Raw genomic sequence first — 18,183 nt, 5'->3', positions numbered from 1 at the left:
ATAACACATAGTCAAAAAAATCCACTTTCCCAAACTTTATTAAAGAAAAAGCAATGATGGTTAAATCTCTACAACATCGTCAATTTTCTGGGATTCTTCCCTTGAAAATGTGGGGTTTGATTTCACATACCAAGGCATACATGGTTCCCAAATGTACTAAGTAGGTGAGAGGCTGAAATCCTAAAATGTTCATCTTCCAACTTTCCCCAGTCTGTGGTCTGTCTTTGGATCAGCAATAATTGCCTGAACAGCTACTATGGCTTCATTAATTTTTGTCTGTAGCTCTCTGAGCTCTTCTATATGTAGCAATCGCAGAATTTGAGCAGCTTCATTAAGAACTGCATCTATTTGTAAGAAACATGGTATTAATCATTAACTTGTATTTAAGACCATTTACTCACTCATTTCCCCCCAAATGTTCACCACGTCTCTAAAAGTAGTTTGAATTAATCAAAACAAAATCACTTACCTCCTGTGTCAAAACCAAGGATATGCTTATCTAAAGCAACAGGCAATCCCTTAAAAAAAAAAGGACAAAATCAGACTGTAGTTAAGTATTACATTCTTTTCTCATCTAGCAGCTAGCTATTGTTATTTTAACCCTTTTAGTCACAGTAGCAAGGGGACTTAGAATTCTCTTTAAAATTTGCATTTTGATGTTTTTTCCTACTATAACCAGTAAGGAAACAATGGCTTTTAAATGTAGTGGAAAGCCAGTTCCTTAACCCCTGCAATCCGTTAAGGCCAGGCATGTGGAACAGCTTCCTTTTTGCTGCCCTGCTGGCAGTACTGCAGGGCTGCTTCGCTCCATTTTACTGACAGTGAGCAGCAAGCAGTGTACAGGGTGAATGGCATAGGACTATTTTCAGTACTACTTTCCTCAAACGTTTATTTCTGAGCACATTAATTTGTCTTTGCATATTTCACAAATCTAAAATACACGTATTTTTTCAGCCAGCATTATTTATCAGATTATTTATGTATGATTTCACTTTTAATAGTTCATTCTGAAGCTGCTTTAAATAACCTAGGAAAATGAACAGAATCTAAACCATTTGGCTGTCCTTCCAGTCAGCACCTACAGCTAGATATAGCAAAGGTGGAGATTATAGTGATGCCAAACTATATGGAATTCATACTATATGGAGTTCATAAAACTATCAAATAAAACTGAGGACAGGAAGTCTATACATTCTGGTGATTATACTGTTTAAAATCATTACCAGTAAAATAAGTCACTATACTTTTAATGCTACAAATGCTAAGCTGTCACTACTCAATTCTTGCCTAATACATTAATGAAAATGTAACTAGGCTCCATCTGCTTCAAAATAGTTAGTAATAAACACATTATGTAAGTGCAGAAGTAACTGGGTATGAAAATTCAGTGAGCAAAGCTAAAGAGCAGAAGTATACTGAGTGACTTTCTATGTCAGTCTGGTACCAGAGGCTCTGTTTTCCCCTTTGTCTGACAAAAAGACCGGGGAAGAATTATGACAGACGATGATTACATGCTAATTATGAACGGTTACAAACAAACACACAACTGTAAAACTTCTCCACTGTAGTATTGTAGCATGTTATCTCTTGAAATAACATTAAAACTAAGCTTTACGTGAGCATTAAAAATAAAACTAAATTTTATTCTGGAAACAACAGCAGTGATTTGGCTATGACCTTATTTGCACTGCCATCCAAACCAAAGGCATAGTTTTTCTGAATCAATGATTTTATTATGCCAGAACAATTTACTGTCTGTTCTATAATGTGGGAGAAATAGGCTGATCTTTAACCCCATTTCCAGTGGCTGAATTCATGTATAATTAATAAGCCCATAAGAACCTTTAAAAGAAACTGAGTGTCTTTCAGAGGGGACTACTCTTCCCTGGCATTCATAATCTTTTAATACTGCGGGGCCTTGATAAAGACAGGGTCAGAGAATACATGACACTGGGGAATTGGGGAGGCAAAAAGGACTAGGGTCCAGGATGGTGGCTGTGCCAAAGGCATTCACTGCAGCATCTCCACAGCAGAAAAGGGCATATCAGACACCTGCAGCTGCTGCCGCTAGCCCATGAGGACATTCTCTGTCCTGCCCCATAGTCAATGAGACTTTAGGGACATTTAGATTTCTGGTACAGTTCATCTAAAACATCCCAGAATTATTAAGGGAAAGACAGTGGTGGTGTAGTTTTCTCATCCTACAAAGCAGGATGGAAAGATGAGTTTCAGTCACCTATACCCTGAACTTTCCCTCTAACAGCCCCTCTACCCCCGCTTCAGCTGGGACGTCAACTAGCTCATGTAACCCATATACACGGACCCTGGTCCTACCCACCACAAGAGCACAGGCTCTTGAATCAGATTGCCTGAGCTCAACCACTTATCAATTAGATGACCTTACGCAAGTTACTTATGTTTTATGCTAGGCAAGAGAAAAGATAAAATGAGAACAGATTTCTCTGAAGAAACAAAAGAGCAAGGATAGGATTTAGGTCAAAAAGAAAATTAGTAACAGAAGGTGTGCCCTGTTTCCCAGCAATTAGTCAAAATAACCCACTAAATTTTACAAGGGCACGTTCTTTTACATAAATGTCAACGAGGCATGTGCAGTGGTTTGTACTGGTAGACTGTTGTACTGGTAGACTGGGCTACTAGTCACTTCTGTAAGGTATTAAGGGAAATATGAGTTCATTTTTCACTCAAAACGATGGATAAAATTTGCTTAGAAACCAAAGTCATCCCCTTGAAGTAAACTATCCTTTCACTGGGCAGTTCTAACAAAAAATATGTATCTTAAGCAGATACATGCAAATTTTAAACCCATGACCATACCAGAACAAACTTTCATTAATTAATTTAGACTTTATTTTTAAAAAAACACATACCTCTTTTGTTTGATTTGCTTTAGCAACTGCATCCTGTGTCAGACGCTCCTGGACCAAAATGCGAATTGCCTAAGAAACCCAAAAATACTGTTTTTAGTCTTCACTGGCTATTTGTCATCTTTTCTTCTCTGAGTCTAGACAATAAGGATGCCCAGTTTGATGAAGTTAGAATTACCTAGTTCATTAACAAATTCCCCATTAAAAATAAAAAACAAAACTGATACTATAATAAAAATTGTCACACTGAATGCTTAACAATATGGAATGATGCTTAAAATAATTTAAAACATTTTTTGAACTGGTAACTCATGTACGTGGTTTTAAAAAATTCATGATTTTGGATAAAGAAGTATACATGGTAAAAAGCAGGTCTCCTTCCCATCCAAGCCTCAGCCATCCTTCCAGAAGACAATCATTGTTACCAGATCCTTGTGCACCCTTCCAGGGCTCTTAATAAATTACAAGCATACTCAGGCAAACCTGCCATAAACATGCCATCTCTGACGCAAGGGTGGCATATCATACACACTGTCCTTGCCTTTTTTACTTATAGTGAAACATTTTTCAGGTCTTTCACAGAACATAATCGACTTTCTCATCACCAAGGCATTTTATAGGAAGACACAAGTACATGTGTGCACACGCACAAACTCAAAAAATATTTTAAAATGAAATTCTAATTAATCGATGACAATTAGAATTCAAAAATAAGTGTGAAAACTGGAACAAAAATTAACTTTTTTATCCTACTGATTCTAGAGAGAGGGGAAGGGTGGGGGAAAGAGAGGGAGAGAAACATGGATGTGAGAGAGAAACATCCATCAGTTGCCTCCTGCACACGCCCTGACCAGAGTCAGAACCTGCAACCCAGGTGTGTGCCCTAAGCAGGAATCAAACCTGGGACCTTTGGTTCACAGGATGACGCCTAACCAACTGAACCACATTATCCAGGCCTGGAAAAAATTTTTTAAATAAAAAACAAACCAAGTGCTTCTTTTGAAAAGAATAAACCAATCTTTAACAGAGACTGCCAAATGTAAACAGTCTGGTTGTAAAACAGTTAATATACTGATTCTGATACTTGGCAAACCTGTGAAGATGTTCTTCATGTTGTTATGCACTGTCTGAATGCTTCTTAAAATAACTCAAAAGGACAATCAGGCAGGTAGGATTAAAATTTTATTAAGCTTATGATTATACTTTTAGTTTTTCCCATTGGGTGTTTATAGTCTAATGAAAAGTACCCCCAAAATGCTAACATTGTCTGTTTCTCCTCCCAGTTTATGATTGAAGCTGATATGAATGCTGTAGAACTGTTCCAAAGCAATTTACATAATTGCCTGAGTAAGGAACAAGCCTTTGAAAGAGCTAAACTTCACTAAAAACAACTTTTTGTCTCTTGGCATCCAACCTGAGTTGAGAAAATCCAAGTTGACATTCAGATTCAGTATACAGAATTATAATAATCTAAAAATTGAAGTCTTTCCCTTGTTTTTTTTTTCTTCTTTCTCTTATAACTGCCATTTAATACATAACAGTTTTAAAAGGGAGAATGAATTATTGCTTAATCTCCTGTGGACAGAGTGAAATTATTTAATTTTCTGTAAAGTAGTTTTAAAAGTACCTTATATGCACAAGGTACAGATTTTTATGAGAAACTAAAACTTCAATTTCTCATAAAAAGCAATTAATTTCTAAAATAATTTCCAAGTCTAGTATCTTAAGTACCACTCCCCTCCTCCTGACCCCACTTTACTATCACAAGTTCTTGGCATAGATCTTCTGAAGTATGAGTGTATTTTCCTCTCAGAAATAGGAGACCTCTTTCAGACCACTGGGTGGCTCCTTGAAGTGGAGGTATGGACAGAGGATCGACCTCGGATGGGTGACTTGGAAGGCAAAACATTCATTCCCTTCTCAAAAAGACTTTGGAGTATGTTTTTTTTACCAAATTCACCATTACTAACTTGGCATTTTCCACTATCTTAAGGAACAGACCATGAATCTTTAAAAGGACTGATAAACAAAAGTCAGATGATATAGGAAAAGAATCACAAGGTCAGAATGCCTCCATTAAAATCCTGGCTCTATCATTTTTGTCATCTTGGACATTTATTCTCTTTAAGCATATTTCTTCATATATATATATATATATATATATATATACATTAAAAATATATATATATATTAAAAAGAAAGATATTAGCATCTACCTCTAGGATTGTTGGGAGGATTGAATGAAATCTTTGCAAAAGGATTTAAGCACAGTGGCAGGCACAGAGTAAACACTCCTTGATATCAGTTGTTATTAGATCATCTAAAATAGAGGAAATCTGCTTTATGTCCCACATTCCTCCACAGTTTAGTCATTCAACCATAAATATAAATGCCATAAATAGTTAATTTTTTGGAAATGAGGTTTAAAACAACATATAGTTTCTGTCAAGAATCAAGAATAGGAAGCTCACCTTAAGCATTACCAGGTAATCATCATGACGCTGTATCTGAAGAAGGTTAGCCAAAGCCATTACACCAGCCTTAAAATCAGGGTTATTTACTAGAAAAGATGAAAATGGAAACTTAGAGCTCTGCAAACATATAATTACACACACATATGTAAACATGTAAACTGACAGAAAACATTTTGAATTTTCCAGTAACAAATCTCACTTTTTAATACTGCTGCTGACAGAGCAGTGCAGGGGTCTCAACAACTAGGTAAACTTAGGAGATCAATGGTTTTCTCATTAATCAGCCAAACTGAACACTCCAATAAATGACTAAATTAACTCACATTAGATTTGTCCTATAAATTTTCCTGCAAGGTCCATTTAAGCAGCACTTTTAATTAACATTTCTTCCCAAAGCTATTAATTTTAATACATAAATCCCTTCAACAGACAGTTTTCCCAAAACCTTTTCTCTAAGCAGCAGCTCTCGAGTGTCTAAGCAGCTTATTAATTCATTAGGATAACTCAAATTATAGGTCACAATGAATCAGTGGAAGAATTATTTAACATATTATTATAACCTAAGTAATTGGGCTCTTTATTCTTTTAGAAGGATTATTAAGACACCTGGTACTTAAAATAATAAAAAATTTTACCACTTTCTCATAGCGTCACATTAGATTAGAAAAAATGTTATGTACCCAGGAAGGCAAACAATCATCACCATGACTAAATACAAATCAAAACCTCCACATTACTATGAGAAGAGCAAAGAACAGCATTTTAACATTCAGATAGTCAACAGGAAGAGGGAAAAAGCACATTGTAACTGACAATAAAAAACAGCATAAAGAATAAAATATCCTTGCAAATGCTGCCTGCACAAAGCATAAGAATGCTAAGTAAACCCAGACCATTCTAGAAGTAGAAAACATCTAAGGAACCAAAAATGTTAACATTTACATACTTACCTCCCTTTATCCAAAGGGGGTCCATTCCAAGACCCCTGGTGGATGCCTAAAACCGGGATAGTACTGAATCGTATGTATAACTATATTTTTTTCTACACACACACATCTTTTCACTTAAAAGAAGCACTTTAGGCCTCCCTTAGGCAAATCCAAATTGCCAGCAACATGACTCTTGTTTTGGGGCCATTAAGTAAAATAAGGGTTACCTGAACACAAGCACTGGGAAACCATGACAGTCAACCTGATAACCCAGTCAGCTACCAAGTGATTAGAGCACGGACCAGGTAGGATGGTGCAAGATTTCATCATGCTACTAAGAACAGTGTGCAATTTAAAATAAATTGTTCATTTCTGAAATTTTGCATTTAATATTTTTGAGTAGCAGTGAGGACAAGTAACTGGAAGCATGAAAAGCAAAAATACAGTTAAGGGGGTCTATTGTACTTACCATCCAAATTGATCAATGGCTCTGCATTTTTAGCTGCGTTGTCAGCATTTTTTGTATTATCAGATACTGAGTCCTTATATTTTTCAGCTGTAAAAATAGGCATTTAAGGTAAAACAAACATTGCTTATTTACTGAATTTGAGCCAAGCTAATTATAAGACAACTTGTCCAACTAAAATTATTTTTGCTATTAAAAAAATCGAACAAAACGACTATAGCTTTCTAATTAAGCTAAAATGATTCCTGAATACCTTACACAAATATCTCTTCATTAACATCTTTAAAACTAATACATTTCAAATGTTATCTAAATGTTAGCAGAGAAAGTTGGCTTTTACAGCTTCTTCTGAAACTTGGTAGGGGTAGAAGAATAGGAAAATGGTAAATGTAGTTACATGAGATTAAATGCAAACTCACTAAAAAGTTTCTTGCAAAATCTTTTGAATGCTGTACACAGAACCCCAAAACTTTGCTTTCTAAAAAAGTCAGCACTCCAGCCCTGACTGGTGTGGCTTAGTTGGCCATCGTTCTGCAAAGCGAAACGTGGCTGTTTTGATTCCTGGTCAGGGCACAAGCCTGGGTTGCAAGGTTCAGTCTGCAGCTGGGGCAAATATGAGAGGCAACCAATTAATGTTTCTCTCCCTCTCTCCCTTCCTTCCCCTCTCTCTAAAAATAAATAAATAAATTTGTTTTTAAAAAGTCAGCACTTCAAATAATGTAGCATCATATACAAACATCAACCTATTTCATGGACACTTGAAAGCCAGAATTCCAAAAGTAGAGTTTTTAACTTTTACTTGAAAAATATTTAATAATACACAAAACTTAAGGTCCAAAATGCCATGTATGGCTATAATGCTTGTATGATTTGCTAATGAAACAAGACAGATAACAAAAGTGTTAAAATTTAAATCAGACTGGAGTTAACTTAAAAGGAGTGCCCACTGGCCAAATCTGGAACTTTCTAAATACCAAAATACAATACATAACGAAAAAAGACTATGACCTATTGAGCAAAATAAGAATCCATATATCTACACTGATTTAAACAAATTGGAAAGACAGGAAAATTCCTTCTTAAGGTAGAAAGCCAACAAATAAATGCAGAAAAAATGATGGAATTAGAAATACATCATTTGGCAATCATCAACATAACTGACTCAGAGGAGAATCATTATGGATGCTAAAACTAGGGGAAAAGTCTGCCGAGCAAAAGTATACTGACATCATCTCAAAGTGTCTTCCAACAATAGATGTATTTATTACACAGGGGAAATAGTAACTCTAGAATGAAGGAACCCTAACCAACTGATCACAGTAATAGGACCAGTAATCACACAAACCTCAGATATCACGCATTAAAAGAACAGAACACTATTTCTGTGTCCTTCTTAATAGAAGTACGACCCCTAAATCTAATCATGAGAAAACCTCAGACAAACCCAGACTGAGGAACATTCTATAAAATATATGTCAATGTCATGAAACACAAATAAAAGACTGAGGAACTTCTCCAGATTATAGGAGACTAAAGAGACATAACTGAATGCAATACAGGATCAAGGATTGCATTTTTGCTTTGGTATAAAGAACATTGTTGAGACAAGAGGTAAATATAGAGGAGAGTATTGAATCAAAGTTAATTTCCTGATTTCAATAACTGTCCTGTAGTTATGTACATTTAGGAAATGTGCATTAAAATAAAGGGTAAAAGAAAATCACCTACAATTTAGTACCAAATGGTTTTAAAAAAAATTATGTATGCATTATATAGAGGACGACAAGGCAAATAAATTAAATGTTAATATTTTCAAAATCTGGGTATAAGAAAATTGTCCTTTTCTTGCGATTTTTCTGTTAAGTCTGAAATTATGTCAAAAAAGTTAAGACAAAAACTTAAGTCAGATTTTAATCACCTTAATTGACAAGCTAGCAAAACGCTACAAAAATACTAAAGCACAGTAAAAATTCACAATGGTGTCATCGAGTAAGAATAAACTTTTAAATAACTTAAAAGTCAAAAACACCTGCAACATGTAAATGTAAAACCACAAATGAACAACAGTGCCTTCTACTGATAACAGACAGTATTACTACTTTAGTCCTTTTCCCAAAAAGTATCTTACAAATCTGAATTTTAAGATTACACAAAAACTTGCTTTCTGGTTTAGACTTCTAATATACTTTTGATATCCTTTACTTTTCAACTATAATTCAGCTAAAATTTCAAATGAAATTCAACTATAAATTTCAATATCAAAAAATTTATTTAAGATACAACTTCAGTCTATTTAATTAAAAAAATATATCACGCTATTACTAAGAACTGTACTTTAAGAGATAGTCAATTGTAGAGATATGTGATCATATGGTACCCACAGTGATTGGTACCTAGGTAACCTTAGTTCAAATTATAAAAATGGGACAAATGGAATAAATAAAAGTAAAACATATCAATTGAGATGTGACTACAATTTCATTTGGGAATAGATTAAAACCAGAATAAAGGTACTAAAAATCAACTAATGTGACCAAGGCTTATTATTACAACATTTATTCATAAATATTTCATTTTTATATTAAAATTCAAATAAAAAAAAAAAAAAAAAAAAAAAGACCTGGAGCTTTTATCATTTCTGCCCTAAGGTTTCTGAAATTTAAGTCTGAAATTGACATTTAAGTCTGAAATTTAAGTCAGATGTTTGACAAATGCAGTGAACATCCACATAGTCCATTTGACAAACATCTCTTAAAGTTGATAAGCTCATCTATTATATGGAAGAAGCTGTATCAGGTACTGTGCAGACAGAATCATGATCTCCCACTCCTTGCCAAGATACCCATGTTCCCAATCCCTGCAAACTGTGAATGTCACCTCACATGCAGAAGGGACTTGGCAGGTGTGATTAAATTAAGAACCCTGAAACGGGAGGATTACCCTGTATTATCCAGGTGGGCCCAATGTAATCACAGCACCCTTATAAGAGGGAGGCAGGATGATCAGTCAGAGATGTGACAATGGAAATAGTCACAGCAAGACTGAAGATGCTATGCTGTTAGATTTAAAAGGGGCAAAGTCAAGAAACAGAGGCAACCTTCAGAAGATGAAAAAGACAAAGAAATGTCTCTTTCCCTAGACTCTCCAAAGGAACCGGACTTTTAAATCCAGTAAGACAGATGTTGGTTTCTGACCTACAGGACTGTAAAATAATAAATTATATTTTAAGTCAATGAGTTTGTGGTAATTTTTACAACAGCAACAGGAAACTAACAGAGGTACCATGTAAGAAACAAAACTGAGTGTGAGCTTACAATTTAGTGGGGCAAATGAGACATGAGCAAAATGAAAAGTGGTGAGTGACTTAAAACAGATACAGAGTTAAAAGCTATAAAAGTTCAGAAGGAAATGCTAATTGGCATTTGTGCTGTATCTTATGCAAATGAACAGGATTTAGATGTGTAGAGAATAGAATGAAATGGCATATCAGAAGGAAAATGTAAGTCAAAGAATGGAGAGATGTAAAGAGGAACCAGCACTATTCTGGTTTGGCTAGCATATCAAGTATGTGAATACTGACCAGACACCAGTTATCAAAGGCCTTGAACCCCAGGCTAAGAAGCCTGGCATTCCTTTTGTAGAAAATGGAAAAGCGATGAATACGTAATAGGTGTCTTCGGAAACCAAGCATAGCATTCTAAAATATTTGTTTCAAAAAGTTAGCTTGATGGGCCATGTGGATGGAAATACAGGATGATGCTAAGTGATAGTATGAAAGATATTACAAATAATTGCAGCAGAAAATGACAAGGGTCTGAAATAGGGCGACAGTAGTGGGAATGGGGAAGAAAAGATACAAGAAGAGAAAACATGGAAAAATCTGGATGGGAAGAAAAGGGAGAAGTCAAATATATCAAAAAGGCTTCAAAAGCAAATGATTAAGAGAACTAGAACTGAGTCAGTCCCATAAGAGAAAGCAACATAAAAGGCAGAGGATGATGGTATGATAACTGGATCTTGCATTTAGATGTTAGCAGCTCTTTCCAAGTGAAATGGTCTAAGGAGAGGAAACATGAGTTTACTGCAAAATATTTTTTACTACAGATATTAATATTCAAAGTTCACAATAATATAAAGTACCTGTAATAAAATGACATTACACACAAATAATAAATATATTTTGGTCTAGTGTATATTGGTATTAGACATGTTTCAGTCTCTTATGAGATTACCTGCTGCAACCAACATTCTGAAATCCTAGCAATTCTGGGACACTAACAACAATTTAACTTGAAAGGCTAAGATGCAGACTATGAAAGATGGCAAATATCCCAAAGTAACACTACTACTTTGTGAGAAGACATTCAATTAGCCTTCTGCAGAAGACAGCACTTCAAAATTCTTAAAAAAAAAAAAAAAAAAATCTAAATGCCAATGAAAAACAGTGCTTTTAATTTTTTATGATAATAAAGACTCTAATTTTAGTAAAGAAAATTCTTTCCCAGACAATTTGGGAGTTGGCGGAGGGGGGAGGTTGGTACTAGACACAGAAGAATGGTTACGAAAAAAGTAAGTTCTTAAATAGATACTGGAAAGGAACATGAGGATATATAAAACTTGAAATGAACCTAAAGTATAATAAGCAAAAGAAACACAATCTGGTGTTCCCTACATTTTTACATTCCTTTCCCGCCTTTTCTCTCCTCTCTTTAAAACACACATTCCCCACAAAACATACCATTATCTCCATATTCAAGTCTAACAGCTAAACCAAGAAGCCAGTCAATTGCTTCTTGTCGATCTTGAATCTTGAAAGGACAGTTAACATCTGTGAGATACTGTGAAGGGAAAAAAAAAATCAGTTTCATTATTACTATAAAGTCATAGTCAAAAAATGATCAAGTTGAAAGATACCTCGGTTTGGATCTCAAAGAATTTCTTCTAACATTTAAGTGTACCACCTTAAGTGAAGTATTTCCATCATGCTTTTTGAAATACCACTTTTGCAGATTCCAGGGAGGGCGCCATTGATGTAAAATTACTTCCTCATTTTATAGATAAGAAAACAGAGGCCTACAGAGGTTAACCCTTGCCAACAGTCACACGACATAGATCTGAAACCTGAATCTAAACTTTCTGATTCCAGGTCTCAATACACAGAGAACAATTAAATAAAAATTTCTTAAAAAACTCTAAAAAGGAGGCTACAATATTAAAGCAATTATTATCTTACCCTTAGTTATATTATACAAATGCCACTAAAGATAGTAAGTCACGTAGCATACATGTACAGTGAAAGTAAACATTTTAAATAAATGGCAGAAACTGTGTATTGAAATTACTATTATCCTTCACATGAGTCTCGCAGGAGCTTAAAAATCTAATTCCAGCGACAATGCTACTACTCAGAACTTATGGAGCTCCCTTTTGGGGATAATTAATTAGCACTTTCAAATCATAAACTCCCTTTCTAACCGAAGTGTTATTCTCTTGCTTTAAAAACAAAACAAAACACTCCATTCACAAGATTTGGTCATGATCTAGAAAGTAAATCCACCTTCAAAGTTGCCAATGTTAAGAATATTCAAAAGATGTCTCATGATTTAAAAGTAATTTCAAAAGAAGTCCCAAATATGCTTTAAGCAATGACATCATTCCAAAGAGACCAATGTGAAGGATAATATCTATCTGTAAGATATCCTACTTTATGTTACTTCTGGGTGTTTTTCTCAGAATTTTTTTTTTTTTATATAGGAGTCCCTGATCACCCACAGAGAATGTTCCAAGATTCTCAGTGGATGCCTGAAACCCTGACTACCAAACCCTACGCAAACTACATTTTCCCTATACATATATACCCATGATAGAGTTTAATTTATAAGTTAGGTACAATAAGAGACTAACAATAATTAATAATAAAATAGAATAAAAATTATGTGGATGTGATCTCTCAAAATCTTACACTGTACTGAACCCGTGTTGTGATGATGTGAAATGACACAATGCCTACATGAAACGAAGTGCGATGAATGACACAGGCACTGTGATGTAGCGCTGGGCTACCGCTGACCGTCTGTCAGTAAGGGTTACTTAAACACGAGTGTTGTGGTACCACGACAGTTGATCTGGTAATTGAGAGGGCTAATGAGTGAGCAGCGTATACAGCACGGATATGCTGGAAAAAGGGATGATTCACCTCTGGGGGAGGGTGAGACTTCACCATGATACTCAGAATAGTGTGCAACTTAAAATTAATGAATTATTTCTGGAATTTTCCATGTAGTATTTTCAGACAGTGGTTGACCGCAGATAACTGAAACATCAAGAAGAGAAACCAGCGAAAAGAAGGGATTACTGTATTCTTCAAATACTCTTCTACACGTGGAACTTTGTATATAGTCTTGTACATATGAACTGGCCGTAAATAAGATGTGACATAAACAAATGTAAAATCCTAATATCATACTTAAGAATTTTAAGCCTATAAAAATTTTCTAAAATACTTAAGAGCAAAGGAAAATAATCTATGAGTAGTAATAACAGCAGTAGAGGCAGTGGAATAAGCATATAGGATTTGCAGTGGGCCAGGCACTCTGTAAACAGGTATATTATCACTGATTAACAACACACGCCCTCACTATGATATAGGTACCGCTGTTATTCCTATTTATTGATGAGAACGTTGAGACACAGAAAGGTTAATAAACCTGCCCACAGTCCTAGAACTAGTGTGTAACTTATACAATCCCCTAATCTTTAAAATATCTGATTCTACAAAGAAAGTTAGGTACCTAACCACTTTGCTCCAGCAAATGAAAAATTTGGTCTTTTTCATATTTTTAAAGGAAAATACTCATTAAAGTAACAGAACCAATAAAAATGTTTAATGTAAGTAATGATGTTGTATGTGATTTTTATTCTAATTTGGAAATAATTCTTTTCTGCAAAGGTATTATTAAAATTAAGTCAGTGTAAAAATTATTCTAGCCACATAAATAAAATAGACATATAAGGCCTTTTAGGATTATTTCTATTGTACACAACAAGGGACACGTATGTACGTTAAATAAAATCATAAGACAATCTTCGTTTTCAAGCATCTCGATGTCTTATTTTAATGCAAGTATTACTGCTACATTTTCAGTCTAATGCAAAAATTCTTATTTTGGTATTTTTACCATTTATAGAATATATGTGTGTTACTGTTTATTTAAGAAACCTCAGGGCTTCCGGACACAAATATTTCTAATACTGAAAGCTTAGTAGGAAGAGGGAGAGAATATAATTTCCTCTAAAAGTAAAAAAGTTAAGTCCTGAAATCCAGTTCTTCTAAACACTGGCCATTATTTTTATTTTAAAAGAGCAAAGTGAATCTTAAGCTTGTCTGTCTTCATAGATTTAAAGAAGCTCTCTTATACTTTTATTTTACTTTCTAATTCATTACCTTTTCAAAGAAATTGGGCCAGTCACTGCTGTGGATGTTTCTTAAATTACCTCTGTCTTCAATCTTGTAGTGTCTGATTTTCTGGTCTTCAAGCCAAACAATAAAGTTTCTAAATTCTGTTTCATCTGCAACAAAAATACCATATAAATTACTAGAAAAACACTTCTTTTGCCACAACAAATGGTCTTGTGGAATTTTTTTTAAACTCCAAAATAAGAAGTTAATTGAGCTGCTTGAAGTAGGAGCTGAAAGTGCAGACTATGGATCAACAGATTAAAAATGTTCTGCTCATATCCTGGCTTGAATTCAAATTCTGGTTCCAGACACCAAATGGTTGTGTAAACTTGGGCTAATCATTTAAATTTTCTGTGCCTCAAATCCTTAAGTTATAAAATGGGGGTAATAATAGGACTTACTTTACAGGATTGTTATTAAGTGAAATAAATACAATTAAAAACAGTGTCTGGCAGATAGTTTTGGCTACTTAAGTGTTATTATTCCAGTCCTTTGGAGAGAGGAATGGAGCAAGGTTAAATTTATAGCAAAATAATAATAAAGTACAAAAATTAACACAACAGAAAAATACTATTATCACTGTTATAGCACCTTAAGTGCACACATGAGAAAGTACATGTTTCATTTACTCCTGCCACACGCTTTTGAGGTAATATCCCCCTTTCACAGATGAGAAAAACTGGGGCTCAAAGATTCCAGTCCTGATCTACTGCGCTCTACTGCCACTGATCCTTTTTTGTTAAATAGAAGGCAAAGTAGCAAAACAAGATTCTCAAAATCAATATGCTTCTACAGGAGATCAACAAAACCTTGTCATCCTGCTTAGAAATTATTTTTTCACTTTCTCGTACCTGGATCACTTTCAAACTTACTCGTCTACCACAGGCTAAGAACTTTGGAAGGAAATACACAGCGGCGGATAGTAATTAAACAACAGTGGGTAGCAATGTCAATACTTCAAAATTTTTTTATGCTTTAAAATCCCAAGTACCTTTGTATTTATGATTCAACCACCCCGTTCATCTGCTGTCAACTTTTTCTTCATGACTGAGCCTGTTACGATACCACTTACTCCAACATTATCGGTCTGGGACTTCGTAATGTACGGTCCGGATCTCAAACTGCCCCACCCTCGCTCATTAGTTCTGGCGGCCAGAAAACTAGTCCTCAAATTACTCAGCATCTACTTCAGCGTCCAGCTCTGCGCTAGTCTACAGCAGGTGCTCAAGGTATCGCCCAATTAACCGGGAAGGGATAAGTTAGAATGCGAATACTTTCCCGCTAGTGTGCCGCGGGGCTGGGAGTGCGGGGTGGACGTTCGGAGTTTAGCAAGTGCAGAAAATGAGCTTGAGTGGGCTCCGAAGCCCGGGCGTGGCTGGAGTTGGGGGAGGTGGAAGGGGGAGGGGTGGCGGAGGCCCGGAGGAGAGCGCGGCCACCAGCGGGAGCCGTGGCGCGCAGCCGGCCCAGGACTACCGCCTCACCTTTGCAGTTGAAGCCGGCAGGGTTGTGGTAGTCAAGGGCCGTCAGCTTGCGTCGGAACATGGTCCCGGTTTTTCGCTCTGGTCTCCCGGGCTTCAGCCGGGAGAGGAGAGGCGAGGAGCAGCGGGAAGCGCTAGCACCGGCGACGAGGCGAGAGGGCGGGCAAGCGGCTGGACGCTCCAAAATGACAGCGGCCTTCACCAATGGTGGCTCAGGAAAGGCGGGCGCCGGTGAATGCCCACCAATCGTGGCTTCAGCCGGGGAGGCGGAGCCATGTCAGGGCACGTCGACGCTCAAATAAACTTTATTGTCAGCTTCCTATTTGTACAATAGGCAGAAAGCTCCTGAGAAGCCAGAGTTTTCCAAGCCAGTTTCCTCTTGTTTTTCTACACCTTCTTGACACAGCATGCAAAGAATAGTATATGTAGAACTTCTATTGGATCATAGTATTACTCTTAAGTATTTTCAGTGTATTCATTCATTCATTGAATGCCTCCTGCATAATAGGTGCTCATCTAATATTGCTAATACAAACACTTTTAGCAAGGTCCCTTTCATACTACATGGGAGTATTCTACACGTAAACATGCAAGTATAATACTAGTTGCAAACATCACCAGCTATATATGTTTTCTTTCATTTCAACAGATTATAATTAAACACTTAGCATTTGTGGCTCATACAAATGAGTAAGATATTTTCAGGAAGTTTACAGTAGCAAAATAGACATGTAAATAGAAACTTATAATCTAGAGTTAGAAAATGATAAATTATGAGAAATACAAAGTTTGCTGGCAGGATACAGCTTTAAGGAGGCACTGTGAGACATTGTATTTTCCAATTAAGATGCTTATAGTCTGAATCAAGAAAACCAGCTTCAAGAGTGTCTTGCCTCAAACAAAACCTCATCACATACTGTGATGTACACTAGTTCTATAATTAATGAAATAATAGCAAAAAAAAAAATTAGAAAATAAACCTGTCAAGGAAGGGAAAATAAAGCAATTGCTTACATGCAATTATAGAATTTTTTTTTTAAGGGGAGAAAAGCAGCTCTTAAAATTTATTTTCTGGAATCAATCCTTTAATGCGAAATATTAAGTTGTTTGCTCCTGACCTCGTCTTTCTATTTCAGAACCCAAAGTTGTCAACCACTTGAAACTGTCTCCAGTTGTTAGCCCTGGCCACGCCCAGGTGTGTGGGAAAGTTAGAAGAGGATTCAGGCACACAGAATGATGAAGGGACCTACCAGTCTTGAGGAGGGGATAAAGCTAATTTTGAAAAAGAGACATTACAGCTTAAGGACATCCAACCACTTTTTTTGTATTAAAAAAAAAAAACCCTTTGTCTTATTTTTCTACATTTGAAGAAGTCCCTTGGCCTGTCTTAAATGAAGTGTCAACAAGAAATGAATCTTAGACAATTCCATTTCTGAAGACTAAGCCCCCTGCACTTCAAGAAGGAGACACCAACTTTCATTATCAAATGTCCTGAGCTCCAATCTAATGGTTGATAAGAGGTATTATACATCATTAATAAATGTGTGTAATTATTTAATAAAATTAAGTGTTGTTTGTATGTCAGGCAGTCTTCTAGACACTTTGGATGTATCTGTTAACTTATACACAAAAACGTCTGCCCTTGGAGGGCTTGCCACCTGGCGAGGGACAACAAAAATAAATTATAAGCAAGTAAATTATTTAGTATTTTAGAAGGTGAAAAGTGCCATGGAAAAGTCATAACAAGATAAAAGGAATAAGGAGTAGGGCCATGGAAAATGATGCAGGTTGCAGTTTTAAACGGGATGGTCAGGTTAGGTCTCATTGTGAAGGTGAAATGCTTAGACTTGAAGGAAGTAAAGGAGTTAGCCACATAAATGGGGGAGTGAGAGAGTGCTCAGTGAAAACAAGGGTTAAGAATGGTTTATATATTTTTAAATAGCTGAAAATTCAAAAGGAAAATATTTCACGACATATGGAAATTATATGAAATTCAAATTTCAGTGTCCATAAATAAAGTGGTATTGGAACACAGCCATGCCCACTTGCTTACTGGCTACTTTAGTACTACACAGGGAGAAATGAATAGTTGCAACGGAAACCATCTGGTCCACAAAGACTAAATACATGATTTCAGAAAAGCAGAGGTGGCAGTGGAATTTCATGATTTATCATTAAAAGTAAAAAGTAGGCCAATGGAGCTCAGGTTTTATGGTAGAAATGGAACAGGAGTTTCCTTGGTCATACTGGGAGCATGAAGCATTCACATTCCATACTTGATACTGCAGGGGAAAAGTTTGCCTAACATTGAAAACAGCACATAAAAAATAGACCCAAAATGTCTTTCAAGAGCCTAGATCCAGCTGTTCAGCTATGCGAACCAATAAATTCCTTTTGGTGCTTGAGCCAGGTTGGATTGGGGTTTTGTTACTTATAAGCACAATTGTCCTAACATGAGGACAGATTCCAAAGAGTTAAAGAAAATGATCCAC

At 35.8% G+C, this 18,183-nt stretch overlaps 1 protein-coding gene across 1 annotated transcript; it reads right to left on the bottom strand.

The window, feature by feature from the left end:
• Positions 1 to 20: 20 nt before the first annotated feature.
• On the bottom strand, positions 21 to 15,874 carry RTRAF (RNA transcription, translation and transport factor). Its single transcript, XM_090270879.1, has 8 exons — positions 15,695 to 15,874; positions 14,199 to 14,323; positions 11,493 to 11,592; positions 6,758 to 6,844; positions 5,357 to 5,445; positions 2,889 to 2,957; positions 470 to 518; positions 21 to 344 (listed from the first exon to the last, which is right to left on the bottom strand). Exons 1-8 carry the CDS (start codon positions 15,753 to 15,755, stop codon positions 190 to 192), a joined length of 735 nt encoding a protein of 244 aa, XP_090127005.1. The 5' UTR covers positions 15,756 to 15,874; the 3' UTR covers positions 21 to 189.
• Between the last annotated feature and the right edge of the window lie 2,309 nt (positions 15,875 to 18,183).

The sequence above is a fragment of the Furipterus horrens genome, unplaced genomic scaffold (genome assembly GCF_987537825.1).
Source record: "Furipterus horrens unplaced genomic scaffold, mFurHor1.1.pri manual_scaffold_3, whole genome shotgun sequence".
Classification (NCBI taxonomy): Eukaryota; Metazoa; Chordata; class Mammalia; order Chiroptera; family Furipteridae; genus Furipterus; species Furipterus horrens.
The sequence above is the reverse complement of the archived record's forward strand: the minus strand, read 5'-3'. Positions and strand labels throughout refer to the sequence as shown.

Coding starts and splice junctions, on each gene's coding strand:
- RTRAF (XM_090270879.1), bottom strand. CDS start 15,755: ATGTTCCGACGCAAGCTGACGGCCCTTGACTACCACAACCCTGCCGGC. Junction 14,324..15,694: donor TGCCGGCTTCAACTGCAAAG/GTGAGGCGGTAG, acceptor TTTTTGTTGCAG/ATGAAACAGAATTTAGAAAC. Junction 345..469: donor CCTTGGTTTTGACACAGGAG/GTAAGTGATTTT, acceptor TCTTACAAATAG/ATGCAGTTCTTAATGAAGCT.